The following is a 27,515-nucleotide window of genomic DNA, read 5'->3' on the forward strand; positions in this document are numbered from 1 at the left end:
GATTGGGGCTAGCATGGGCGTGGGGCTGATACTCGGTGTGAATGTGAGATTGATCGGGGTTACACCCGGCCATAAGGAAAAAATTTGAGTGGTTTGTTGCATAGGTGTGAAGTATGGCATTCCCCACGGGTATTGAGTGATAATTCCAGATGTGGTGCCCAAGTGTGTCCCTCCCCAGGATGTCGTTGCCAGGCAGAACGACCTATCTCCGGTAGCTCTTCTCGGTGGTGCATTGAGTCCATCTCCTGTCATATTATCGTGTGTGTCATGTTCTCTAGTTAGGGGATCGTCTCCCTCTACCCTGCTCATCCTATTGCCCTCCTGTGAAATAGAAAGGGGGAAACTTTCTTACTTTCTTTCCCATAGACGGCGCCAAATGATAACTTGCGGAAATGGCGGCGACTCCTTGATCCGGTGGTGGCTTCACAATCGTACTTGAAAGGCACAATACAACCATTGGAAGGGCGCCAGAAGGGGATTCTGGTAAACCGCTCCGACAGTCAAGTCAATAGGTGTTTTAGTGAGAGAAAGAATAAGAAGTGAATAAGAGTTTTTAGTTGAGAGAAAAAGAGAATTAACCTTTTTACCTTCTTTTTCTTAGCCTTTTATACTATGTCTTTGTTCCTCTTTGTCTGGGCCGACAAGTCTGATTTCATTCTCTTTGTCTGTGCAGATATTGTCTGGAATGTCAAGGTACTTTCTGACAGATTTGTCTTTGTAATCAGTGAGAGGTAAACTCGGACAAAGCTGAGATGATGTTGCAATGTATGCTGCTCGGTGTATCCGAGATGGTGTTGCTATGTGTATTACTTGGCTAACCGAGGTGGTCTTGTGGTGTGTCTTACTCGGTTGAGCTGAGATGGTGTTGTGGTGTGTCTTACTCGGTTGAGCCGAGATGGTGTTGTGGTGTGTCTTACTCGGTTTATGTTCTATTTTTGAGATTGTTCATCTGTGTTGTTATCAGTAACGTTTTTAAACATTTGGCTTAAATCGCTAAAAAGGTGAAACATTTGGATTTATTTCGTGTCTTTTGTAAACGTTTGGCTAAAATCGCAATAAAGGGGAAACGTTTGGATTTGTTTCGTAACGTTTGTAAACCTTTGGCTTAAATCGCTAAAAAGGTGAAACGATTGGATTTGTTTCGTAACGTTTGAAACGTTTGTATTGGTTTTGTAATGTTTGTAAACGTTTGGCTTATAATGTTTGGATTTGTTTGGTAACGGTTTAAACGTTTTTTTTTTTTTTTGTAACGCTTGTAAATGTTTGGCTTATATTGCTAAAAAGGTGAAACGTTAGGATTTGTTTCGTAATGTTTTGAACGTTTGTATTGGTTTTGTAACGTTTTAAATGTTTGGCTTAAATCGCAAAAAATATTAAATGTTTGGATTTGTTTTGTAACGTTTGTAAACATTTGGCTTAAATCGCTAACAAGGGTATACGTTTGGATTTGTTTTGTAACTTTTGTAAACGTTTGGCTTAAATCGCTAAAAATGGGAAACGTTTGTAAACGTTTGGCTTAAAAAGGTGAAACATTAGGATTTATTTCGTAACGTTTTAAACGTTTGAATTGGTTTCCTAACATTTTAAACGTTTGGCTTAAATCTCTAAAAAGGGGAAACGTGCCAACGTTTAATATGTTACGAAACCAATCCAAACGTTTAAAACGTCACAAAACAAATCCAAAAATTTCACATTTTTAGCGAATTAAATGTTTTGTAATGTTTCGCTTAAATCGCTTAAAATGTGAAACATTTGGATTTGTTTCGCAACGCTTGTAAATTTTTGGCTTAAATCGCTAAAAAGGTGAAACGTTTGGATTTGTTTCGTAACGTTATAAATGTTTGGATTTGTTTTGTAACGTTATACATGTTTGGCTTAAATCGCTAAAAAGGGGGAACGTTTGGATTTGTTTCGTAACATTTTAAACGTTTTGCTTAAATTGCTAAAAAAGGTGAAACGTTTGGATTTGTTTCGCTACGTTTTAAACATTCGGATTGGTTTCGAAACGTTATAAACGTTTAACTTTAATCGCTAAAAAGGTGAAAATTTTGGATTTGTTTCGTAACGTTTGGCTTAAATCGCTAAAAATGTGAAACGTTTGAATTTGTTTCGTAACATTTTAAACGTTTTTACTTTTTCCGTAGCGTTTGTAAACGCTTGGATTCAATCGCTAAAAAGGTGAAACGTTTTAAACGTTTAGCTTAAATAGCTAAAAAGGTGAAACATTTGGATTTGTTTCGTACCGTTTGTAAACGTTTGGCTTAAATCGCTAAAAAGGTGAAGCGTGTTGATTTGTTTTGTAATGTTTGTTAACGTTTGGCTTAAATCGCTAAAAAGGTTAAATATTTGGATTTGTATTGTAACGTTTGTAAACGTTTGGCTTAAATTTCTAAAAAGATGGTACGTTTGGATTTATTTCGAAATGTTTTAAACTTTTGGCTTAAATCGCTAAAAAGGGGAAATGTTTGGATTTTTTTCGTAATGTTTGTAAACGTTTGTCTTAAATCGCTAAAAAGGTGAAACGTTTGGATTGGTTTCGTAAAGTTTTAAACGTTTGGCTTAAATTGCTAGAAAGGTCTAACGTTTGGTTTTGTTTTGTAAAGTTTGTAAACATTTGGATAAAATTGCCAAAAAGGTGAAACGTTTGGATTTTTTTTGTAAGGTTTGTAAATGTTCTGCTTAAATCGCTAAAAAGGTGAAACGTTTGGATTTGTTTCTTAACATTTTAAACGTTTGGATTTGTTTCGTAACGTTTAAACATTAGAATTTGTTTCGTAACGTTTTATACGTTTGGATTTGTTTCGTAACGTTTTAAACGTTTGGCTTAAATTGCTAAAGAGGTGAAACGTTTGGTTTTATTTCGGAACGTTTTTAAATGTTTACAAACGTTTCACCTTTTTAGCGATTAAAGCCGAACGCTTACAAACGTTACGACATAAATCCAAGCGTTTCACCTTTGTAGCGATTTAAGCCAAACATTTACAAACGTTACGAAACAAATCCAAACGTTTCCCCATTTGAGCGATTTAAACCAAAAGTTTACAAACGTTACGAAACAAATCCAAACGTTTCACATTTTTAGCTATTTAAGCCAAACATTTACAAACGTTACAAAACCAAACCAAACGTTTAAAACGTTACGAAACAAATCCAAATGTTTCAGATTTTTAGCGATTTAAGCCAAACGTTTACAAAAGTTACAGAACAAAACCAAATGTTTCACATTTTTAGCAATTTAAGCCAAACGTTTTCAAAACGTTACGAAATAAATCCAAACGTTTGTAAACGTTTGGCTTAAATCTCTAAAAATGAGAAAGGTTTGGCACTACTAGAATTATCGGGGTTAGTGACGGATTATTCTGTCCTAAAACCACAAAATCCTTCGGTAATTAGCATTACCGACGGATTGTCCGTCGGTACAAATGTCGTCGCCATTCTTTGGAGACACAAAAACAACCGTCGGAAAAGTTTCCCGACGGAAAACTTCTTTCAGCACCCACTAGATTCCGTCGGCAAGACTAGACCAGCTTGCCGACGAAGTCCCGACATATTGCCGACAGAATATCCGTCGGTAGGCTTTGCCGACGGATATTCCGTCGGCAAACGTTTTATTTGCCGACGGATATTCCGTCAGAAATGTGGCCTTCGGTCGCAAATTAGAAAGTATTTAGCGACGGATAATCTGTCGCTAAATCAGATAATCCGTCGGCAAAATTTACAGATTTCTGGCAGTTTTTTTCCGTTTCCCGTCAATTTGTTTGGTTTTTCCAGTCAAACCAAACGTGTTACATATATGCTATTAATACATCTAAACACTCTTAATATGAGTCAATAACAAGTATTATATAATATATAAAACAAACGTTTACATAATTATTCGTTAACATAATACTGAATCTAAAAACCTACAATCTATTGATGTCCTCGTCATCCGGGCCTCGTGGGGGCTGCAGGGGGCAAAAACCTGGCGGTAGAGAATTCATCATCTTCGCCAGCTCCGAACGGACTCTATCAGCAATCTGATCGTCCACGGTAGCCTCTATGTCCCTCTGAACCTGCCCTCGCACCCGCTCCTCCATCCCATGCACTCGTGCCTCGACCTCTGTCTGAATCCTCTCCCCTATTTCCTCGGGCGTCTGAGTCTGCTGGGACGACGATGAACCTCCACGGGAATGGCTGGTCTGTGACGATGCGATGTATGAAGCCGCAGCTGAACCAACTCCGTAAACCCGCTGCTTCTTCACCCCCTCGAGCGACAAGAACAACTAGATCTCGTCGATGGTATGTGGAGTCGACGGCTGCCCTCACCCGGCGAGGACTGGGTCGCTGCAGCACGCTCAGCAACGAAACGTTCTTGAGGAGATAAACGAGTAACTTAAAGTTAGTACAATTTCAATAAAGTACAACAATTAATTATAAATATAATTCCTAACTAAAATTCTGCAGCATTTCCTCTATAATACGAGCATCACCCATTTTCAGGGACTTCCTGCAAACACATATGCACTATATACAATTCACATTTCGCAATTCACAAATCACAGTTTCTAATTAAAATCAAGCTCAAACAATTCAATTTAAAGTTATAACGGACTTACAGGCTTATCCTTGGACCTCTTGTCCACAAACTTGGTCTGATCCTTCTGCGTCGAGTGCATACGAACATACAACTTAGTGTAGGTCGGTATACGACCGAGCTCCTGACCCTGAAAAATAAAAACATATATTATATTTACTTATAAGAACATAATTAATCAACCAACAATATAATTACTTAAATAAAGAATAGAAAGAAGACTTAGCAGAACAGTCATATGCTTCACGCCCGAGCAAGATGTTGCAGTGTGGCGCATCGGTCATGTCCCTGGCCCTGTCGGCTCACTCATCCGGTTAGCCCGGGCGATGTCCGACTTCTTCTTTGCCTCCACCGTAGCCCACTCTGCCTGCCAGGCATCCCAAACAGTATCGTTGACGCTGTCATCCCTCTTTCCCTTCAGCGCATGCAAAGTGTCCTTGTAGCGATTTACAGCATGCCTCATAAACACATCTCTGATCAATTGCTCGGGGTAGATCGAGTCCCAAAAAAACTTCTTCTGCACATTTTTAACAAATAAGTTCATAATTAGTAAATTTGCAAAACACTAAACTTAATATTGATTAAATATGCATTTTATTACCTTGAACTCCTCCCAATAGAACGTTTTCTGGCCCGCCTTTAATTTTTTCCAAGTTGAACCCTCCGCGAACCACGAGAATCGGAAGATGTCAAGCAAGCCTCTAGAGACCATGCCACTATCATGTAGTCTCTCCCTGTCAGTTGAAATCTTAAAGTTAGTTTAAAATAGTTTTTTTGAAATAATATATATAATAAGGATAACAGTGATACCTTCACGTTTGGTTTTGTTTCGTAACGTTTGAAAACGTTTGAATTAAATCGGTAAAAAGGTGAAACGTTTGGATTTGTTTCGAAACGTTTATACACGTTCGGCTTAATCGCTAAGAAGGTGAAATGTTTGGATTTGTTTCGTAACGTTTTAAATGTTTGGCTTAAATTGCTAAGATGGGCAAACGTTTGGTTTTGTTTCGTAACGTTTGTAAACGTAACAAAACAAAACCAAACATTTAAAATGTTACGAAACAAATCCAAACGTTTCACATTTTTAGCGATTTATGCCAAACGTTTACAAACGTTACGGAACAAAACCAAATGTTTCAAATTTTTAGCGATTTAAGCCAAACTTTTACAAACGTTATGAAACAAAACCAAACGTTTACAAATGTTACAAAACAAATCGAAGCGTTTCACCGTTTTAGTGATTTAAGCTAAATGTTTACAAACTTTGCGAAACAAATCCAAGCGTTTAACCTTTTTAGCGATTTAAACCAAACGTGTAAAACGTTACGAAACAAATCCAAATGTTTCCCCTTTTTAGATAATTAAGCCTAACGTTACGACACAAATCCAAACGTTTGGTTTTATTTCGTAACGTTTATAAAGGTGAAATGTTTGGTTTTGTTTCGTAATGTTTGTAAATGTTTGACTTAAATGGCTAAAAAGGTGAAACGTTTGGATTTGTTTTGTAACGTTTGTAAATGTTCGGCTTAAACCGCTAAAAAGGTGAAACGTTTTGATTTGTTTCGTAGCATTTGTAAACGTTCGGCTTAAATCGATAAAAATCTGAAACGTTTAAATTTGTTTCGTAACGTTTTAAACGTTTGACTTAAATCGCTAAAATGGGGAAACATTTTGATTTGTTTTGTAAAGTTTATAAACATTTGGCTTAAATAGCTAAAAATGTGAAACGTTTGGATTTGTTTCATAACGTTTTAAACATTTGGCTTTGTTTCGTAACGTTTGTAAATGTTTGGCTTAAATCGCTAAAAGGTGTAACATTTGGATTTGTTTCGTAACGTTTGTAAACGTTTGGCTTAAATTGCTAAAAAGGTTAGACGCTTGGATTTGTTTCGTAACGTTTGTAAACATTTGGCTTAAATTGCTAAAAAGGTAAAATGTTTGGATTTGTTTCTTAACATTTGTAATCGTTTAGCTTAAATCGCTAAAAAGGTGAAACGTTTGGATTTATTTCATAACGTATGTAAACGTTTGGCTTAAATCGCTAAAAATGTGAAACTTTTGGATTTGTTTCGTAACATTTGTAAACGTTTGGTTTAAATCGCTAAAAAGGTGAAACGTTTGGATTTGTTTCGTAACATTTGTAAATGTTTTGGCTTAAATCGCTAAAAAGGTAAAATGTTTGGATTTGTTTCGTAACGTTTGTATATGTTCGGCTTAAATCGCTAAAAATGGGAAACGTTTGGATTTTTTTCGTAATGTTTTTAACGTTTGCAAAAGTTTGGATTTGTTTCGTAACGTTTTAAATGCTTGGTTTTGTTTCGTAACGTTTGTAAACGTTTGACTTAAATAGCTGAAAAGGTGAAAGGTTTGGATATGTTTCGTAACGTTTGTAAACGTTTGGCTTAAATTGGTAAAAAGGGGAAACGTTTGGATTTGTTTCGTAACGTCTGTAAACGTTTGGCTTAAATCGCTAAAAAGGGGAAACCTTTGGATTTGTTTTGTAACGTTTGTAAACGTTTGGCTTAAATCGTTAAAAATGTGAATTTTTTTGATTTGTTTCATATCGTTTGTAGACGTTTGGTTTAATTAGATAAAAAGGTGAAACGTGTGGATTTGTTTCGTAATGTTTGTAAATGTTTGGCTTAAATCGGTAAAAAGGTGAAACGTTTTGATTTGTTTCGTAACGTTTGTATACATTCGGCTTAAATCGCAAAAAATGTGAAACGTTTGGATTTATTTTGTAACGTTTTATATGTTTACAAACGTTTGGATTTGTTTCGTAACTTTAGGACGTTTGGTTTAGTTTCGTAAACTTTGTAAACGTTTGGCTTAAATCGCTAAAAAGATGAAACGTTTGGATTCGTTTCGTAGAGTTTGTAAACGTTTGGCTTAAATTGCTAAAAAGGTGAAATGTTTGGATTTGTTTCGTACCGTTTGTAAACATTTGGCTTAAATTGTTAAAAAGGTGAAATGCTTGGATTTGTTTTGTAACGTTTGTAAACGTTTGGCTTAAATCGCTAAAAAGGTGAAACGTCTGGATTTGTTTGGTAAAGTTTGTAAACGTTTGGCTTAAATCAATAAAAGGTGAAACGTTTGGATTTGTTTCGTAACGTTTGTAAACGTTTTGCTTAAATTTCTAAAAAGGAGAAAATTTGTTTTTCAACGTTTGTAAACGTTTGGCTTAAATCGCTAAAAAGGTGAAACGTTTTGTTTTGTTTCTTAACGTTTGTAAACGTTTTATAAATGTTTGGCTTAAATCGCTAAAAAGGTGATATGTTTGGTTTTGTTTCGTAACGTTTGTAAACGTTCGGCTTAAATCGCTAAAAATATGAAACGTTTGGATTTGTTTCGAAACGTTTTTAAACATTTGGCTTAAATCGCTAAAAAGGTGAAACCAAACGTTTGTAAACGTTTGGTTTTGTTTCGTAACGTTTGAAAACGTTTGAATTAAATCGCTAAAAAGGTGAAACGTTTGGATTTGTTTCGTAACATTTATAAACGTTCGGCTTAATCGCTAAGAAGGTGAAACGTTTGGATTTGTTTCGTAAAGTTTTAAATGTTTGGCTTAAATTGCTAAGATGGGCAAACGTTTGGTTTTGTTTCTTAACGTTTGTAAACGTTACAAAACAAAACCAAACGTTTAAAATGTTACGAAACAAATCCAAACGTTTCACATTTTTAGCGATTTATGCCAAACGTTTACAAACGTTACTGAACAAAACCAAATGTTTCACATTTTTAGCGATTTAAGCCAAACTTTTACAAACGTTATGAAACAAAACCAAACGTTTACAAATGTTACGAAACAAATCGAAGCGTTTCACCGTTTTAGTGATTTAAGCTAAATGTTTACAAACTTTGCGAAACAAATCCAAGCGTTTAACCTTTTTAGCGATTTAAACCAACGTTACGAAACAAATCCAAACGTTTGGTTTTATTTCGTAACGTTTATAAAGGTGAAATGTTTGGTTTTGTTTCGTAATGTTTGTAAATGTTTGACTTAAATGGCTAAAAAGGTGAAATGTTTGGATTTGTTTTGAAACGTTTGTAAATGTTCGGCTTAAACCGCTAAAAAGGTGAAACGTTTTGATTTGTTTCGTAGCGTTTGTAAACGTTCGGCTTAAATCGATAAAAATCTGAAACGTTTAAATTTGTTTCGTAACGTTTTAAACGTTTGACTTAAATCGCTAAAATGGGAAACATTTTGATTTGTTTTGTAATGTTTATAAACATTTGGCTTAAATAGCTAAAATGTGAAACGTTTGGATTTGTTTCGTAACGTTTTAAACATTTGGCTTTGTTTCGTAACGTTTGTAAATGTTTGGCTTAAATCACTAAAACGTGTAACCTTTGGATTTGTTTCGTAACGTTTGTAAACGTTTGGCTTAAATTGATAAAAAGGTTAGACTCTTGGATTTGTTTCGTAACGTTTGTAAACATTTGGCTTAAATTGCTAAAAAGGTAAAACGTTTGGATTTGTTTCTTAACATTTGTAATCGTTTGGCTTAAATCGCTAAAAAGGTGAAACGTTTGGATTTATTTCATAACGTATGTAAACGTTTGGCTTAAATCGCTAAAAATGTGAAACTTTTGGATTTGTTTCGTAACATTTGTAAACGTTTGGTTTAAATCGCTAAAAAGGTGAAACGTTTGGATTTGTTTCGTAACGTTTGTAAATGTTTTGGCTTAAATCGCTAAAAAGGTAAAATGTTTGGATTTTTTTCGTAACGTTTGTATATGTTCGGCTTAAATCGCTAAAAATGGGAAACGTTTGGATTTTTTTCGTAATGTTTTTAACGTTTACAAAAGTTTGGATTTGTTTCGTAACATTTTAAATGCTTGGTTTTGTTTCGTAACGTTTGTAAACGTTTGACTTAAATCGCTGAAAAGGTGAAAGGTTTGGATATGTTTCGTAACGTTTGTAAACGTTTGGCTTAAATTGGTAAAAAGGGGACGTTTGGATTTGTTTCGTAACGTCTGTAAACGTTTGGCATAAATCGCTAAAAAGGTGAAACGTTTGGATTTGTTTTGTAACGTTTGTAAACGTTTGGCTTAAATCGCTAAAAATGTGATTTTTTTTTGATTTGTTTCATATCGTTTATAGACGTTTGGTTTAATTCGATAAAAAGGTGAAACGTGTGGATTTGTTTCGTAACGTTTGTAAATGTTTGGCTTAAATCGGTAAAAAGGTGAAACGTTTGGATTTATTTCGTAACGTTTGCATACATTCGGCTTAAATCGCAAAAAATATGAAACGTTTGGATTTGTTTTGTAACGTTTTATATGTTTACAAACGTTTGGATTTGTTTCGTAACTTTAGGACGTTTGGTTTAGTTTCGTAAACTTTGTAAACGTTTGGCTTAAATCGCTAAAAAGATGAAACGTTTGGATTCGTTTCGTAGCGTTTGTAAACGTTTGGCTTAAATTGCTAAAAAGGTGAAATGCTTGGATTTGTTTTGTAACGTTTGTAAACGTTTGGCTTAAATCGCTAAAAAGGTGAAACGTCTGGATTTGTTTGGTAAAGTTTGTAAACGTTTGCCTTAAATCAATAAAAGGTGAAACGTTTGGAGTTGTTTCGTAACGTTTGTAAACGTTTTGCTTAAATTGCTAAAAAGGAGAAAATTTGTTTTTCAACGTTTGTAAGCGTTTGGCTTAAATCGCTGAAAAGGTGAAACATTTGGTTTTGTTTCTTAGCGTTTGTAAACGTTTTGTAAATGTTTGGCTTAAATCGCTAAAAAGGTGATATGTTTGGTTTTGTTTCGTAACGTTTGTAAACGTTCGGCTTAAATCGCTAAAAATATGAAACGTTTGGATTTGTTTCAAAACGTTTTTAAACATTTGGCTTAAATCGCTAAAAAGGTGAAACCAAACGTTTGGAAACGTTAAGAAACAAAGCCAAACATTTACAAACGTTACCAACGTTTGGTTTTTTTTTTGTAACGTTTGTAAACGTTTGGCTTAAATTGCTAATAAGGTAAAACGCTTGGATTTGTTTCGTAGCGTTTTTAAATGTTTTGTTTCAACTGATAAAAAGAGGAAACGTTTGGATTTGTTTCGTAACGTTTGTAAATGTTTGGCTTAAATCCCTAAGAAGGTGAAACGTTTGGATTTGTTTCGTAAGTTTTATAAATGTTTGGTTTAAATTGCTAAAAAGGTGAAATTCTTGGATTTGTTTTGTAACGTTTGTAAATGTTTGGGTTAAATTGCTAAAAGATGAAATGCTTGGATTTGTTTTGTAACGTTTGTAAATGTTTGGGTTAAATTTCTAAAAAGGTGAAACGTTTCGATTTTTTTCGTAACGTTTGTAAACGTTTGGCTTTAATCGGTAAAAAGGTGAAACATTTGGATTTGTTTCGTAACATTTGTCAATGTTTGGCTTAAATTGCTAAAAAGGTGAAACGTTTGGATTTGTTTCGTAACATTTGTAAACGATTGGCTTAAATCGCTAAAAATGTGAAACATTTGGATTTGTTTTGTAACGTTTGTAAACAATTGGTTTAAATAGCTAAAAAGGTGAAACGTTTGGATTTGTTTCGTAATGTTTGGAAATGTTTGGCATAAATCGCTAAAAAGGTGAAATGTTAGGATTTGTTTCGTAAGGTTTGTAAAAATTCGTCTTAAATCGCTAAAAATGTGAAACGTTTGGATTTGTTTCGTAACGTTTTAAACGTTTACAAACGTTTGGATTTTTTTTGTAACGTTTTAAACGTTTGGTTTTGTTTCGTAACGTTTGTAAATGTTTGGCTTAAATCGCTAAAAAGGTGAAACGTTTTTATTTGTTTCGTAACGTTTGTAAACGTTTGGCTTAAATTGCTAAAAAGGTGAAACGCTTGGATTTGTTTTGTACGTTTGTAAACGTTTGGCTTAAATAGGTAAAAAGGTGAAGCATTTGGATTTGTTCCGTAACGTGTGTAAATGTTTGGCTTAAATCGGTAAAAAGGTGAAACGTTTGGATTTGTTAAGTAACGTCTGTAAACGTTTGGCTTAAATCGGTAAGAAGGTGAAATGTTTGGATTTGTTTCATATTTTATGTAAACGTTTGGCTTAAATCGCTAAAAATGTTAAACGTTTGGATTTGTTTCGTAGCGTTTGTAAACTTTCTGTTTAAATCGGTAAAAAGGTGAAACGTTTGGATTTGTTTCGAAACGTTTGTAAATGTTCGGCTTAAATCGCTAAAAAGGTGAAAGTTTGGATTTGTTTCGTAACATTTGTAAAAGTTCGGCTTAAATCGATAAAAATGTGAAACGTTTGGATTCGTTTCGCAACGTTCTAAACGTTTACAAACTCTTGGATTTGTTTCGTAACGTTTTAAAAGTTTGGTTTTGTTCGTAACGTTTGTAAACGTTTGGCTTAAATCACTAAAAAGGTGAAACGTTTGGATTTGTTTCTTAATATTTTTAAACGTTTGGGTTAAATTTCTAAAAAAAGTGAAACGCTTAGATTTGTTTCGTTATATTTGTAAAAGTTTGGCTTCAATCCCAAAAAAGGTGAACCGTTTGGTTTTGTTTCGTAACGTTTGTAAAAGTTCGGCTTAAATCGCTAAAAAGGTGAAACATTTGGATTTGTTTCGTAACGCTTGTAAACGTTTGGCTCAAATCGCTAGAAAGGTAAAACGTTTAGATTTGTTTTGTAACATTTGTAAACGTTCGGATAAAATTGTTAAAAAGCTGAAACACTTGGATTTGTTTCGCAACGTTTGTAAACATTTGGCTTAAATCGCTAAAAAGGTGAAACATTTGGTTTGTTTCGTAACGTTTGTAAACGTTCGACTTAAATCGCTGAAAATGTGAAACGTTTGGATTTGTTTCGTATCGTTTGAAACGTTTGGATTTGTTTCGTAACGTTTGAAACCGTTTGGCTTAAATTGCTCAAAAGGTGAAACGCATGGATTTGTTTCGTAACGTTTGTAAACGTTTGGCTTGAATCGCTAATAAGGCTAAATGTTTGTATTTGTTTCGTATCATTTGTAAACATTCGGATTCAATCGCTAAAAAGGTGAAATGTTTGAATTTGTTTCATAACGTTTGTAAATTTTTTTGGCTTAAATTGCTAAAAAGGTGAAACGCTTAGATTTGTTTCGTAACGTTTGTAAAGGTTTGACTTTGTTTTGTAACGTTTGTAATAGCTAAAATGTTGAAAAGATTTGATTTGTTTCGTAACATTTGTTAACAAACGTATACAACCGTTACGAAACCAATCCAAACGTTTAAAATGTTACGAAACAAATCCAAACGTTTCACATTTTTAATGATTTAAGCCAAACGTATACAAACGTTATGAAACAAATCCAAACGTTTCCCCATTTTAGCAATTTAATCCAAACATTTATAACGTTACGAAAAAAATCCAAACGTTTCATGACGTTTGCAAAGGTTATGAAACAAAACCAAACGTTTGGATTCAATTGCTAAAAAGGTGAAATCTTTGGATTTGTTTCACAACGTTTGTAAACGTTTGGCTTAAATTTCTAAAAAGGTGAAACGCATGGATTTGTTTCTTAACCTTTGTAAATATTTGGCTTTGTTGCATAACGTTTGTAAATGAATGGCTTAACTCGCTAAAAGGAGAAACGTTTGGTTTTGGTTCCTAACGTTTGTAAACGTTTGGCTTAAATCGCTAAAAATGTGAAACGTTTGGTTTTGTTTCGTAATGTTTTAAACTTTTTGTTTGGTTTCGTAACTTTTGTAAATGTTTGGCTTAAATCGATAATAAGGTGAAACGTATGGTTTTGATTCATAACCTTTTTAAATGTTTGGCTTAAATCGCTAAAAAGGTGAAACGTTTGAATTTGTTTCGTAATGTTTGTAAACGTTTCGCTTGAATCGCTAAAAAGATGAAACGTTTGGATTTGTTTCGTAAAGTTTTAAACGTTTGGTTTTGTTTCGTAACGTTTGTAAACGTTTGGCTAAAATCGTTAAAAATGTGAAACGCTTGGTTTTTGTTCGTAACGTATGTAAACGTTTGGCTTAAATTGCTAAAAAGGTGAAACATTTGAATTTTTTTCGTTACGTTTGTAAACGTTTGCCTTTAATTGCTAAAAAGGTGAAATGTTTAGATTTGTTTCGTAACGTTTGTAAACAAATGGGAAACGTTTGGATTTATTTCGTGATGTTTGTAAACGTTTGGTTTTGTTTTGTAACGTTTGAAAACGTTTGGATTAAATCGCTAAAAAGGTGAAACGTTTGGATTTCTTTCGTAACGTTTATAAACGTTCGGCTTATATCGCTAAGAAGGTGAAACGTTTGGATTTGTTTCATAACGTTTTAAACGTTTGGCTTATATTGCTAAAATGGGGAAACGTTTGGTTTTGTTTCGTAACGTTTGTAAACGTTTGGCTTCAATCGCTAAAAAGGTGAAACGTTTGGATTTGTTTCGTAACGTTTGTTAACGTTACAAAACAAAACCAAACGTTTAAAATGTTACGAAACAAATCCAAACGTTTCACATTTTTAGCGATTTATGCCAAACGTTTACAAACGTTGCGGAACAAAACCAAATGTTTTACATTTTTAGCGATTTAAGCCAAACATTTACAAACGTTACGAAACAAAACCAAACGATTACAAACGTTGAGAAACAAATCGAAGAGTTTCACCTTTTTAGTGATTTAAGCCAAATGTTTACAAACTTTACAAAACAAATCCAAGTGTTTAACATTTTTAGCGATTTAAACCAAACGTTTAAACCGTTACGAAACAAATCCAAACGTTTTCTCTTTTTAGCTATATAAGCCTAACGTTACGAAACAAATCCAAACGTTTGGTTTTATTTCATAATATTTATAAAGGTGAAACGTTTGGTTTTATTTCGTAAAGTTTGTAAACGGTTGACTTAAATTGCTAAAAAGGTGAAACGTTTGGATTTGTTTTGTAACGTTTGTAAATGTTTGGCTTAAAACGCTAAAAAGGTGAATTTTTTTGATTTGTTTCGTAGCGTTTGTAAATGTTCGGCTTAAATCGCTAAAAATGTGAAACGTTTAAATTTGTTTCGTAACGTTTTAAACGTTTGCCTCAAATCGCTAAAATGGGGAAATGTTTTGATTTGTTTTGTAAAGTTTATAAACATTTGGCTTAAATAGCTAAAAATGTGAAACATTTGAATTTGTTTCGTAACGTTTTAAACGTTTGGCTTTATTTTGTAACGGTTCTAAATGTGTCACGACCCATTTTCATAAATCGCGACCGGCGCTAGGGCATGGGTAATGTAGTACCAACACCCGTAGCTAGCCTTCCTTATATCATACAATTCAATTAAACCTGCAAGAAAACCAATGCTCAGGGGCAACCGAGACTTCAGCCTAGTTCTAGCAGTTCATAAAATACAACATTTATATAATAAATGCTCGATCAATTCCGAGTCTCCAACATAGCATAAATATTTAATAACCCAAGTTATTATATTAATACCAAAACAATTAAATCAGTAGAATAATTCTGATAACAAGTATTAGACAAATATGACTTCTAATTACTATTGCGGTCTAAGAATAAAATCAGTTTAATAAAGTTTATAAAATAAAGTAAAACCTCCGAGGAAATAAAGAATCGGAGAGCAGCTGACTCGCTCATATCATAACCCTGGAAAAATTAGAAAAACAACGGGGTCATATATACTGAGATGAGTTCATACCACTATTTACATTTATCAAGTGGAAAACCTTTAAAACCGTTTAAAACATTGAATGACAACATTACGTTTAATAGTTGGAACCCTAATCCACAATACTAATATAACCATAATCCATTAGGCCTGGTCCCGAGAGCTGAACTACACCGAGGTACCACCGACCACTCTTAATTCATAACCAGAGTCCTGAGAGCTTAGCTATACCGAGTTACTCTACTGGTCCCGAGAGCTATGCTCACACCGAGTTACCACCACATTTCACATACCTTATCTAGATCAATACCTGTGCGCACGCAGTCCTAATGATGCCCATTAGGTAGCATGTTCCAACTAAAAGCCATAATGGAACAACAGTTCGAAATATGCATACAGTATATATTTATATATTAAAATAACAATTTACTTAATAAAGCGGTAAATAGTAAGTACAAACTCACTGTTAGCTAATCCACGTGATAACCTGGCAAACAACTAAACTTGGTTCCCCTCAAAAGCACGAACGGTCGACGAGTCTAAGAAAACATAAATCATAATTAATATCATCCCCTAACTCTAGAGAGTACTAGACACCACATAGGACTAGTAAAACACCAAAATCAATGTTAACGCATAAGCCAAATGCAGAATAAATACACATACTCAAACCGTAGCCAAAACCATACAACAAGTTAAGCCCTATTGAGGTCCATTTTAAATAACATCCGGAAACCTTTCCAAACCATTTGGTAAAACATTTTAAAAGCCAAAATGGTACTTAGCTGAGTCAACCAAGACTTCCAAGCTTAACTTACATGTCAGGCGACCCAAGTCTAACCCGACCCAACATAACCATGTTGTAAACCAATGTTTAAAATCCGGAATCAAATAATAATTCAAAACCCAAGTTTGAAAAATAAAGAACTCAATATCGCTTAACCAATAATTAACCAACACATAACAGGTGTTTAAATAAAATCCACAACAAATTAACTTTCTTGAAAAAGACAACACAAACCATATCGTTTATCTAACAATTTAACAAGTCAAGTTATGGATGCTAGAACAACACTTAGCCAAAGTAGCATTCGAAAGTAATCTTGTAATCAACATACTAAGACACTACAAGAATTAAACAAATGGCAATTGGTATAAACTATGTCTATCTTCAGATTCAAATCCTTTAGTCAAGACATGCCAATTGATCACAATAATCAAGCCAATTAACCAACAATTTGATAAACACAGAGCCCACTAATCCAACTCTATTAATTTGATTTTAGTTCATCCAACACATGATAATTCCATTATTTACAGCCCTAAAATCAAGAATAACAAAACAGTTTATAGTATTCCAATTCCCTACAACATTGTAATAATTCAATCTATGAATATACAACAACCAAACATGATTTATTTAACTCGAATAACATAGATCCATTTCAAAATGATATGGGCAGCCTATGATTCAACTAAAACAATTTATACAGTTCTCACAATCTATCCTTTGAATTTATGTCACAATAACCAAGATTTAATCCACAATAATTTCAAATACAATGATGCTAGCCAAAACACTATAGATCAGCCCTAAGCATGAAGAATCAGCCATTATCTTAGTATATCAAATGTTTGTGAACTGTTTTAAGGATTATGGATCTGGATTGAAACGAGCTGCTCGATAGGCTTGTATCGAGACTGTGTGCACCGGTAAGTACTTTGGAATTGGCTGACCAATGTCTGGCCTACCTTGGGAATCGATGAGGATTTGTTCCCATCTACTTTGGGTTAAATACTTTGGGATTTCATTTCAATACTGTTTTACATAATCAATATATATTTTAGTATAAAAGGATTGTTTTTAAGGGTTTTAAACTTAATAAATGTAAATAGCATTATGAACTCATCTCAGTATATCTCCCCCGTTGTTTTCCAAACTTTCCAGGTTTATGATTTTGAGAGCGTTGGTCATCTCCGATCTTTTGATTCCTCGGAGGTCTTTTTATGTTATCAGACTAGTCCACTGTTTTACTTCTTAGACCTCAGTAGAACTAGTTGTCTCTATTATTGTACTTTGGTTTGTCGTAGTGGTACGACTTTTATATTATTATACTTTGACATGTTACATCGGATTATTTATATATGAGGCATGCTTCACAGTTTCGAATTGCTATCAAGTAATTATTTTAGAATTGCTATATAAGTTGTTATACTTAGGCTGAAGTCTCGGTTGCCCCTGACATTGGTTTTCTTGCAGGTTTATATTGAATATAAGGTTTTCTTCGAGGCTTGCTATGGGTTTTGGTACGACAATACCTATACTCTAGCGCCGGTCACGATCCATGAAATTGGGTCGTGACAAAGTTGGTATCAGAGCTTTAGTTTCGAACTAAGGCCAAATTTTTGCATGTTATGTGTTTATCGCTTTAAGGCATGTTAAGTGTTGTTATTGGGTCATAGGATCTACTGCGGAATTAGGATTCAAGTCTTGTCTTTTGAAACGTCATCATTTGTTTTTAAAACTTTCTACCTTCATCTATAGGAATGTTGAGTGTCGGTCTTATGAGTTACTGATGCTTTGCTTTGGAATGATTACTGCTTATACATTGGGTGATTTGTTGGCTGTTGTGCCATATATGAGATATACTTTGAGTGATTTTTATTAGCTATTGTACCTTATATGATGTTTACTTTGGGTGACGTGTGATTTTTATTAGCTATTGCACCTTATATGGTGTTTACTTTGGGTGACGTTTTGGTTGGCTATTGTGCCTTATATGGTGTTTACTTCGGGTGATGCTTGATTGGCTGTTGTGCCTTATATGATGTTTACTTTGGGTGATTAATTGTTGGCTTTTACGCTCGGATGATTTTGATTATAATTGGATTGTTTTCACCTTGTTGGTGAGTATAGCTTGGTTTTGCTGTGTTATTGGGTGCTAAATAGGTTGGCACGTACTATGATACGTTAGGCTTGGCCATATGTGGTTTTTAAAGGATTTTTGTGATGAATCTTTAAGCATGGTTTGTGGTTTTATGATTGTTTGACCACACGTTGGTTTTATAATTACTATTGAGAAAATGTCTTAATTGGATTTGTGTTTTGATATAAGAGTCGGATGACTCGTATGGTCATAACACTTTAAAAATATGATTTTAATTACTTTTCAAGTAAAATAAATTTCTCGTATCTCAGAATCTTACATTTGACTTGGTGTTGACAAATAGTTGTTTTCAAAATAGTATTATTTATGAGATTTTCCCATCGTATTGAGAATTTAATATTTTGGCTGTTATTTTACCATGTTGTGGCATGTCAACGTTGAAGCGTCGTTTGGTCATATGTTTGGTAGTTATGTTTGGCTTGTTTAGGTGTTTACAGAATGATTGTTTGAGATCAAAGATTTTCTCACATAAGTTTTTGAGTTGATTTTTGATACTTGGGTTTCTTGAGCTCTTATTTTGAAAGGATTGAGATTGTTTTTCTTTAGACTTTTACGGATTTATAAATATTTTGCATACGTTTTATAAATGGTAGTTTTGGGATTGACTTGGGTCACCCAAATTTGGGAGTTGAGCTTGGTAGTTGTAATGACTCGGCTAACTCGATTGTTTTATGGATTGGGATACTTGGAAATTTTAAAGCAATTGATTTAATTGAGGAGATATTTTTGGATATTGATTTTGTTTTTAACCGTGGGGCTCAACTAAAATTTGGAACTCTTCTGGTTGACTTTAAACTTCAAAATAAATTTTGATACGTACTTTTGAAAGATGATATATTATAGGTTGATTTTATTACAAAATTTCAAAACTGGTTGTAGCATGTCTTGATTTTGTCTTTTAGGTATGTTGAGTTAATTGGCTGTATGGCATGCGTGGATAGTTTATGAATTGTAGAATTCGTAATCTCTTGGTAATAATTGTGTTGCATAACTCGCACGTTTGGGTTGAATTATATTAATTGTTTTGCTTTGCCTCTTCGTGCAGAGTAGCACGTGAGATGTATTATTTCACACGGTCATGGTTGGCTTACCTTGTTGTATGATTTTATTTTATGAGTAGGACCTTCGTTTAAACTCTATATTGCTTTAATTTTGATTTCGAGTTACGTTGGGTTTAGTGTGTTGTTTTGTGGATCGAAGTTTTAGGGTTTTGAGATGAGTAAGATAAAGAAAGTGTTTCCTTGGTGGTTTTAGATTATCCTGAACAAGGATGTTGGAAGTTCTTATTCGAAGAGATAGATCGATGTATTAATACACTAGTGTTTTTCATCAAGATTGGATGATGCGATGCGCGAACTGGTGGGTTGTTTTGTAGAAACATATGTGATGTATTGTTTTTGTTTGAGTTATGTTTAAGCTTAGTGGGAGTTTATTGTCGCATAAGAGATTTTATAGTAGTTATCGGTTTAAATTGTTATGTTAGTATCATATCATTTGGTGGATTGCAAGTATGGAGTTTGAGAAATATTTTGAGGCTATCGAGTGCACATCTCACAGAGGGTAATGTCTAGCAAATGTTTTATCGGGAAATTGATTTCAAACGTTAATTTGTTAAACGTATTTGAAATGTTTTTATCACGCAATTGTGCCCAGACATATCATGAACATGCATTTTTGTATGTCACGAATAGAAAATTGCATTTAGCACTGAGTATGTTCACTAAGTAAAAGAGAAATAAAAAAAATTGATACATGCATAATAGTACATGCATCACGTGCATTAAAATGGTTAGAGTTGGATGCAACTCTTTGGGGATGAGAGCTATCATCACCCTGGCGCACAATGAATTTTTGGCAATTAAGTATTTCAAGAAAAATGTTTTGAAACGAACTCGAGAGTCACCTTGGGATAAAAATTTATCAAGTTTGAACTAAAGAGAATAATAATTTTTTTAGTTGGAACTATTTTATATATTTGCAAACTTACTTAAAAGTAAGGTATAATTGCGAAATTCAAACTTGGTATGTTTTTTAAAAAATTAATGTGTTACAAAATTGAAGGTTTTTCCAACAGTAAAAGTATTTTTGTTTTAAATATAAAAGGAGTTATAAGATATTAAAGTCTTTAAAAGAGAAGTGGAAAGTTGTAATGTTTTGTGATCTGAATTATTTCCCTATAAGTTTGGTTTTGAGCATAACCAATGATCCGATTACTGGTGAATGTGATTTAGGTGAACTCTTGTTAGCAAGGTTACTGTAATATTTGGTGAAACAATTTTGAGAATTTCAGTTTGGCTTGGATTTATGAGTTAGCTAATTCGAGAATCGCGATGAGTAGGTTTCGACAATAAAGGTTGGTTGATCGATACTATTGGTTGTGAATTTTTGTTGTTGAAAATTTGATATCGTTTTGTTTGGTTGTTTAACCTTTTCTGTGCGGCATAGATTTAGTTTGTGAAACAAAATTGGTATGTATGTTGTATTTAATTACTTAGGTAACTTCGGGCTGTATGCTTTCTTGGTATGAGTGGAAGAATCTTTCTGAATGAGTCGGTTTATATGTAACTTGGAGATTTCGTCATCATAGATTAAAGTGATATATTCTTTGGATTGTCGGTAGGTGTGTACGTGTTTATTGATTCGTTAAGGTTGATGGTGTTGTCGAGCTTAGTCCTTGTCATGTGTACAACTCAATTTTCATGATGCGTTAAAGTTGGCTGATTTATATTGGCGAGAAACGTATCTAGTTAATTTTGGACTAAACTGTTCGTTTGATATAACGAGTTTATTTATATCTTTCATATGGGATAATAGGTGTAGAGATGTTAAGTAGGTGACGAGTATTGCATGATGTTATTAATGGGGATTTTGAGGTTTTCATTTAAAGTGTTAGATTTTGGTATTGTAAGAATTGCGATTTGAGTTTCGGGCTTGTCCTTGCACCTTGTCAAGGTTGTCTTGATAGCTGTTTGAACTCGAATGAGTTTAGTAACCTTCCTTGTGAGAATGTTTAATATTTATAGTTGAATAATCTTGAAGGTTTATATTTTGTTTAATAAGTAATAGTTGGAGTACTGAACTATCGAATTTATAATTTTGCTTATACGTGGTGTGAAAATTTGTGTTGTTGTTCTATGTAGGTGGTGATTTGAGTTATCATTCGAGGTACAACTTGTCGAGTTTGTGGTTATGCAAGTGCGTAGGTTGATGAGTGGAAGTATGCCTATGGTTTCAGTTTTAATTCGGTTATATAGTTGGGGAGTATACTTAGGGGACGGAGTCCATTCGTATGTTATTAGCTTGACAGGAGCATCACGGTCGTGATACACCATCACGGGCGCGATTGAGACATCTCGGGCGCGACGCGGCACTGTAGGGTTCGCTGTTTTGCTCTAAATAGCTCCTTAACTCGATTCTTTCAGCCCTTTTTCACCCTATCAGACCTAATTCGACCCTACACTCAGATAAACCCTATTTCTATCATTCCTTTATGATCCTTGGTGGTTTTTAACTATTGATTGGTGATTATATGTTTGTTTTGCGATTTCTACGCGATTTGCTTGTGGTGTTCTTCGTTGGTGTGATTGTGACTCTTGTTGCTTCTTGTCCAGACCCTTCCCTAGGGTTTAATACTTATTTAATCTTGTTATTATTCATTATAAGGTAATTATTTCAATCTCTTATCTATTGGTGAATCGTTGTCATGTGTTTTGCGTAGAATGGCATGATTTAGGGTATTGTTTTGGAGTTTGGAACTTATTGTTCAATATTCTGAGATTTATGATTTGAATAATATGTTTCAAATGGATTTTAATATGATTATAATATGATGTATTATGATTGGAATTGGATTTGCATGATTTAAACAACAAATTGGCTAATTTTAGGTTTGTATGAAATTGAATTGTTTAGCGATTTGTTAAAGTGTTGAATCTGAGTTATTTGGGATATTATGTGTTGTGCCCAAATCACGGGCGCGATATACTAGCTAATCTAAACACCTCTGTTCTTCAAGTGTATCGCGGACGCGACATATGAATCACGGGCGCGATGAATATGACCGTTGAAGGTCTAACGGCTAGTTCAGAGTCTTCCATCAGTTGCTTGACAAGTGGCCTTCAACCATTGGCTGAATTCCTGATATTCAAAGATCTCGGGCGCGACGTAAGGGATCTCGGGCGCGACCGACTATTTTTCAGCCCAAACTTGAGTTTTCTTCTAGAAGATTCAAGGGTTTGTTGTTGGGGTTATAAATACCCCTTGTCTACCTCATTTATGAGGTTAGACACTCTGGCAACAACAAACATTCTCAAGCATTCAATTTATTCTCTCTAAATTTATTGTGCATCATTTATTGATTGCTCATTTTCTTTGTTGATTGATTAATCTTTGTGATTCAATCATTAGTGTTGTAGGTTTGTGTTTAGCCTTAGAAAAGCACATTGTGAGTTTGAGATTATCTCTTAGAAATCTCTTTGTAAAGTTTGTGTTTATCTCTAAAACACTATCTCAAATAGTAGATTCTAAAATCTCAATCATTGATTGAGTAGTGGAGTAGGATCGATTTGTGATCCGAACCACTCTAAATTGCTTGTGTCAATTTCTCTCTTCTCAAACTCTCATTTAAATTTTAATTACCCACTAAACCTTATTCACCCCCCTCTAAGGTAGCTATTTAGGGATTTCAATTGGTATCAAAGCTAAGTTGCTCATTTCCTTACTTAATTGCGAGCTTATCGATCTATGGCTACCGAAAACTTCGTTCATACACTTCGTCCTTTCTTTGATGGTACGGATTTTCCTAATTGGAAGTTTCGTATGGAAAACTATCTTGACATGGATGGTGTTAATCTTTGGGATATTGTGCTAAGTGGCTACAAGGCTCCAACAAAGGAACAAGATGGTATAGAAGTGCCTTGGCCAAGAAATGAATGGACAAGAGTGCAAACTCTAGCAAATGGCTTCAACCGGAAAACTATTTGTGTGATCATATCTTCTTTGTGCAAGGAGGAGCAATATAGAGTTCAACATTGCACAACCGCTAAGGAGATGTGGAAGATTCTTGGCAAATATCATGAAGGTACAATTGAAGTTCAAAACAAGAAGGTGGAGCTTCTCATTAGTGAATATGAGAGTTTCAAGAACAAGCCTAATGAGACTATTACCGAGATTACCAACCGTCTTCTCTCCATCGCTACCAATCTCAAGAAACTCGGTAAGCACTATACTCTTGGTGAGATCAATGGCAAAATTCTTCGTATATAGGATATCCTAGATTAGCAACCGAAGATAACTGCTATTGAGGAGTCAAGTAATATTAAAAACTTGAGAACCGATGAGCTCATCGGAAACTTGCTTCTTCATGAGATGACTTACATAAAGGAAATCAATAATCTCAAGAAGGCTCAAGATGAGAAGAACAAGGGAATTGCTTTGAAAGCTAAGGCAATTGAAAGCAAGGTTGAGAAGGAGCTCAACATGAGTGATGATGAAGATGATGAAGATATGGTTTTGATGGCAAAGAGAGTGAGGGAGTAGAAGCTAAGAAAGAAAGGCCAATTCCAAAGATATGAGCAAAAAGGTGATTCTTTCAACTTCAAGAAGCCTTTCACTCCTAAGAATGAGTCTTCTAATCCCTCTCCTAAAAGAGATGTTACTTGCTATGGATGTGGTAAACCGAGTCATACTAAACCAATTGTAGAGTGGGAGCTAAAAGAACCTTCCCAATCAAAGAAAAGAAGGGTCTAGCGGCTACTTGGGATGATGAAGTGGAGGATTCTGATAATGAATGTCAAGAAGAAGATAGAGCAAATCTTTGCTTCATGGCATTTGAGGAGGAATCTACTCCTAAGGTGCCAAAGAAGACCGTCTCCCATAAAACCTTATGGTATGTTGATAGCGGTTGCTCTAGGCACATGACGGGTCAAATCTCCAATTTTGCTAACTTGAAGAGCATAGATGGAGGAAGCGTCACTTTTGGAGATGATGCTAAAGGCCAAGTTGTGGGGATAGGCAAGATAGGTAACTCTAATTCTCCCGGTATAGAAAATGTGTGGCTTGTTAATGGTCTAATGCATAATCTTTTAAGTGTGAGTCAATTATGTGATAAAGGTTATAGAGTATCTTTTGACTCTAGAGCTTGCTATGTTATTCAACCAATGAATAATGAAGTAGTCTTTAAGGGATATCGAAAGGGAAATATCTATCTAATTGACTTAGAAACGCTTGAAAACCAAGATGGCAAGTATTTACTATCACTTAGCGATGAATCTTGGTTATGGCACCGGAGAATAGGACATGCTAGCTTGGACCTCTTAAATGAGGTTAGTAATGATGACCTAGTCAAAGGATTGCCTAAGCTAAAATTTTCCAAAGACAAAGTGTGTGGACCTTGTCAAAAGGGAACCAACACAAGTCTTCTTTTAAGTCTAAAAATGTTGTTTCAACTACAAGACCATTACAATTGCTACACATGGACTTGTTTGGACCTACTAGATTTGCTAGCTTGCGTGTCATGCACTATGCATATGTGATTGTTGATGACTACTCTAGATTCACTTGGGTTATGTTCCTAACTCATAAGAATGAAGCTTTTAAAAAAATTTCTAGTCTTGCAAAACATATTCTAAAAGAAAAAGATTTGCAAATTTCTAGTATTAGAAGTGATCATGGAACCGAATTTCAAAATGAGTCTTTCAAAGTGTTTTGTGAAGAAAATGGTATTGATCATAATTTTTCTTCTCCTAGAACACCTCAACAAAATGGGGTTGTTGAGAGGAAAAACCGCACTTTGGTGGAAATGGCCCGCTCTATGCTTCATGAGTATGATTTACCTCAATACTTGTGGGCGGAGGCCGTCAGCACCGCTTGCTATGTTGCAAACCGAGTCTTTATAAGGCTCATTTTGAATAAAACTTCTTATGAGTTATGGATAGGAAGAAAGCCCATGATTTCTTACTTTAGAGTATTTAGATGCAAGTGCTTCATATTAAACACCAAGGATGACCTTGGAAAATTTCACTCCAAATCCGATGAAGGCGTGTTTATGGGTTATGCCTCTACTAGCAAGTCTTATAGAGTGTTTAACAAGCGTACTTTAGTTGTTGAGGAGTCTATGCATGTGGTTTTTGATGAGTCCTCCAAGGACTTTCCGGAAAAGGACTCGTTTGTTAATGATTTTGTAGGTACATTTGAGGATCTAACACTTGTTGAAAATCAAGTCAATTCCTTGGGAAAAGTGGAAGCCCCTCAACCAACTCAAGGTGGTAACAAGGTGGAAGCCGAATCACCTCCTCCGGCTCAACACCAAGTGGTGAACTATGATCTCCCAAAGGAGTGGGCTTTTAATAAAAGCCATCCTCAAGAGTTGATTATTGGTGATACCTCTAAAGGTGTAAGTACTCGCTCTCATTTCCGCACTATAGCTAATTTTACTTTCCTTTCATAACTAGAGCCCACTAAAGTTAGTGAAGCTTTAGTTGACGAACATTGGGTGATTGCTATGCAAGAGGAACTCAATGAATTCGTGAGGAATAAATTTTGGTAGCTAGTCCCCCGTCCTAATGGTCATACCATTATTGGGACAAAATAGGTTTTCCGGAACAAGTTGGACAAAAGTGGAGTGATAACTCGGAACAAGGCCCGATTGGTTGCCCAAGGCTATAACCAAGAGGAAGGCATTGATTATGAGGAGACATTTGCTCAGGTTGCTAGATTAGAAGCAAGTCGTATGTTATTAGCTTATGCATCATGCATGAATTTCAAACTTTTTCAAATGGATGTGGAAAGTGCTTTTTTAAATGGTTTTATTGAGGAGGAAGTTTATGTTAAACAACCTCCCGGTTTTGAAGACTTTCAACATCCTAACAATGTTTTTAAACTCAACAAATCTCTTTATGGTTTAAAACAAGCTCCTAGAGCTTGGTATGATAGGTTGAGTAGCTTTTTGATTGCAAATGGTTTTTCCAAAGGCAAGGTTGATACTACTCTTTTTACAAAGACTCATAAGCATGATATTCTCTTTTTGCAAATTTATGTTGATGATATCATCTTTGGTGCTACTAATGAGTCTCTATGTAGAGATTTTTCTAAGTGTATGACTAGGGAGTTTGAAATGAGCAACATGGGAGAGCTCAAGTTCTTCCTTGGACTTCAAATCAAACAAGATAAGGATGGAATCTTCATCAATCAATCCAAGTACACATATGAGATGCTCAAAAAGTTTGGCATGGAGACCTCCTCTAGTAGCAAAACACCAATGAGTACCACAACTAAATTGGACAAAGACGAATCGGGTAAATGCATTGATATTACAATGTATGGAGGTATGATAGGATCTCTCCTTTATCTTACCGCTAGTAGACCCGACATCATGTTTAGTGTGTGCTTATGTGCTCGTTTTCAAGCTTGTCCTAAGGAATCCCACTTGCATGCCGTTAAACGTATTTTGAAATACTTGCATGGCACTTTACACCTAGGAATCTATTACCCTAGAAATGTGGACACTAGGTTACTTGGCTACTCCGATGCCGACTATGCGGGTTGTCTTATTGATCGTAAAAGTACCTCCGGGACTTGCCAATTTCTAGGTCAAAGTTTGAACTCTTGGAGTAGTAAGAAACAAGTATTCGTAGCTTTGTCAACCGCGAAGGCCGAATATGTAGCGGCCGGTTGTTGTTGTGCTCAAATCCTATGGATTAAGCAACAACTTCTTTATTATGGTATTGCACTTGATCACATTCCCATCAAATGTGACAACACTAGTGCAATAAACCTATCAAAGAACCCAATTCAACATTCTAGAAGTAAACACATAGATATCCGACATCATTTTATTCGTGATCATGTGCATAAAGGTGATGTAGTAATCGAATTCATCGATACTACTAATCAATTTGCGGATATTTTTACCAAGCCTCTAAATGAGGATCGTATGCATTTTATCATTCGAGAGCTTGATATGCTTGATGGGAGTACTTTGAACTAATGTGCTTATTGCCTTATTTGATTCAAATTATTCTTAATTAACTATGTGCTTTCTTTTAATTGATTGGACCAATATACATGTTAATCTCTTTTGTATGATGGTTACATGATTTTGATGTTTGTCCATAATAAATTATCCATGTGTGTTGGAATTAAGGCCTGGCATTGTGCAAACTTTTCGAAAATTGTTAAAAATCATGATTTCAATGAATCTCGGCCGCTATCTACATATGGCGGGCGAGATCTTCAAACTGAAATAAAAAAATTTTCCCTCTGCTAGTATCTCGGCCGCGATCTTCATAACTCGGGCGTGATATACAGACAGAAAGTATGATTTTTTTCTGCATGAATCGCGGGCGAGATATAGTTCTCGCGGGCGCGATACATCCGACCGTTTGAATATAACG

The 27,515-nt window shown here is 34.8% G+C and overlaps 1 protein-coding gene across 1 annotated transcript; it reads right to left on the reverse strand.

The window, feature by feature from the left end:
• Positions 1-310: 310 nt before the first annotated feature.
• On the reverse strand, positions 311-20,804 carry LOC126672536 (uncharacterized). The gene is made up of 6 exons (XM_050366491.2): positions 20,752-20,804; positions 5,178-5,310; positions 4,923-5,093; positions 4,599-4,706; positions 3,910-4,247; positions 311-491 (listed from the first exon to the last, which is right to left on the reverse strand). Exons 1-6 carry the CDS (start codon positions 20,802-20,804, stop codon positions 311-313), a joined length of 984 nt encoding a protein of 327 aa, XP_050222448.2.
• Positions 20,805-27,515: the final 6,711 nt, after the last annotated feature.

Source organism: Mercurialis annua, linkage group LG3, assembly GCF_937616625.2.
Source record: "Mercurialis annua linkage group LG3, ddMerAnnu1.2, whole genome shotgun sequence".
In the NCBI taxonomy this organism is placed as follows: Eukaryota; Viridiplantae; Streptophyta; class Magnoliopsida; order Malpighiales; family Euphorbiaceae; genus Mercurialis; species Mercurialis annua.

Bases quoted from the DNA above. Each gene is read 5' to 3' on its own strand.
- LOC126672536 (XM_050366491.2), bottom strand. From the start codon at position 20,804: ATGACAAGGACTAAGCTCGACAACACCATCAACCTTAACGAATCAATA. The intron at 4,707-4,922 runs GCAAAGAAGAAG...TTTATTTTTCAG, and splicing joins CAGAGTGGGCTACGGTGGAG to GGTCAGGAGCTCGGTCGTAT. The intron at 4,248-4,598 runs GTAAGTCCGTTA...TTGTCGCTCGAG, and splicing joins AGAGGTCCAAGGATAAGCCT to GGGGTGAAGAAGCAGCGGGT.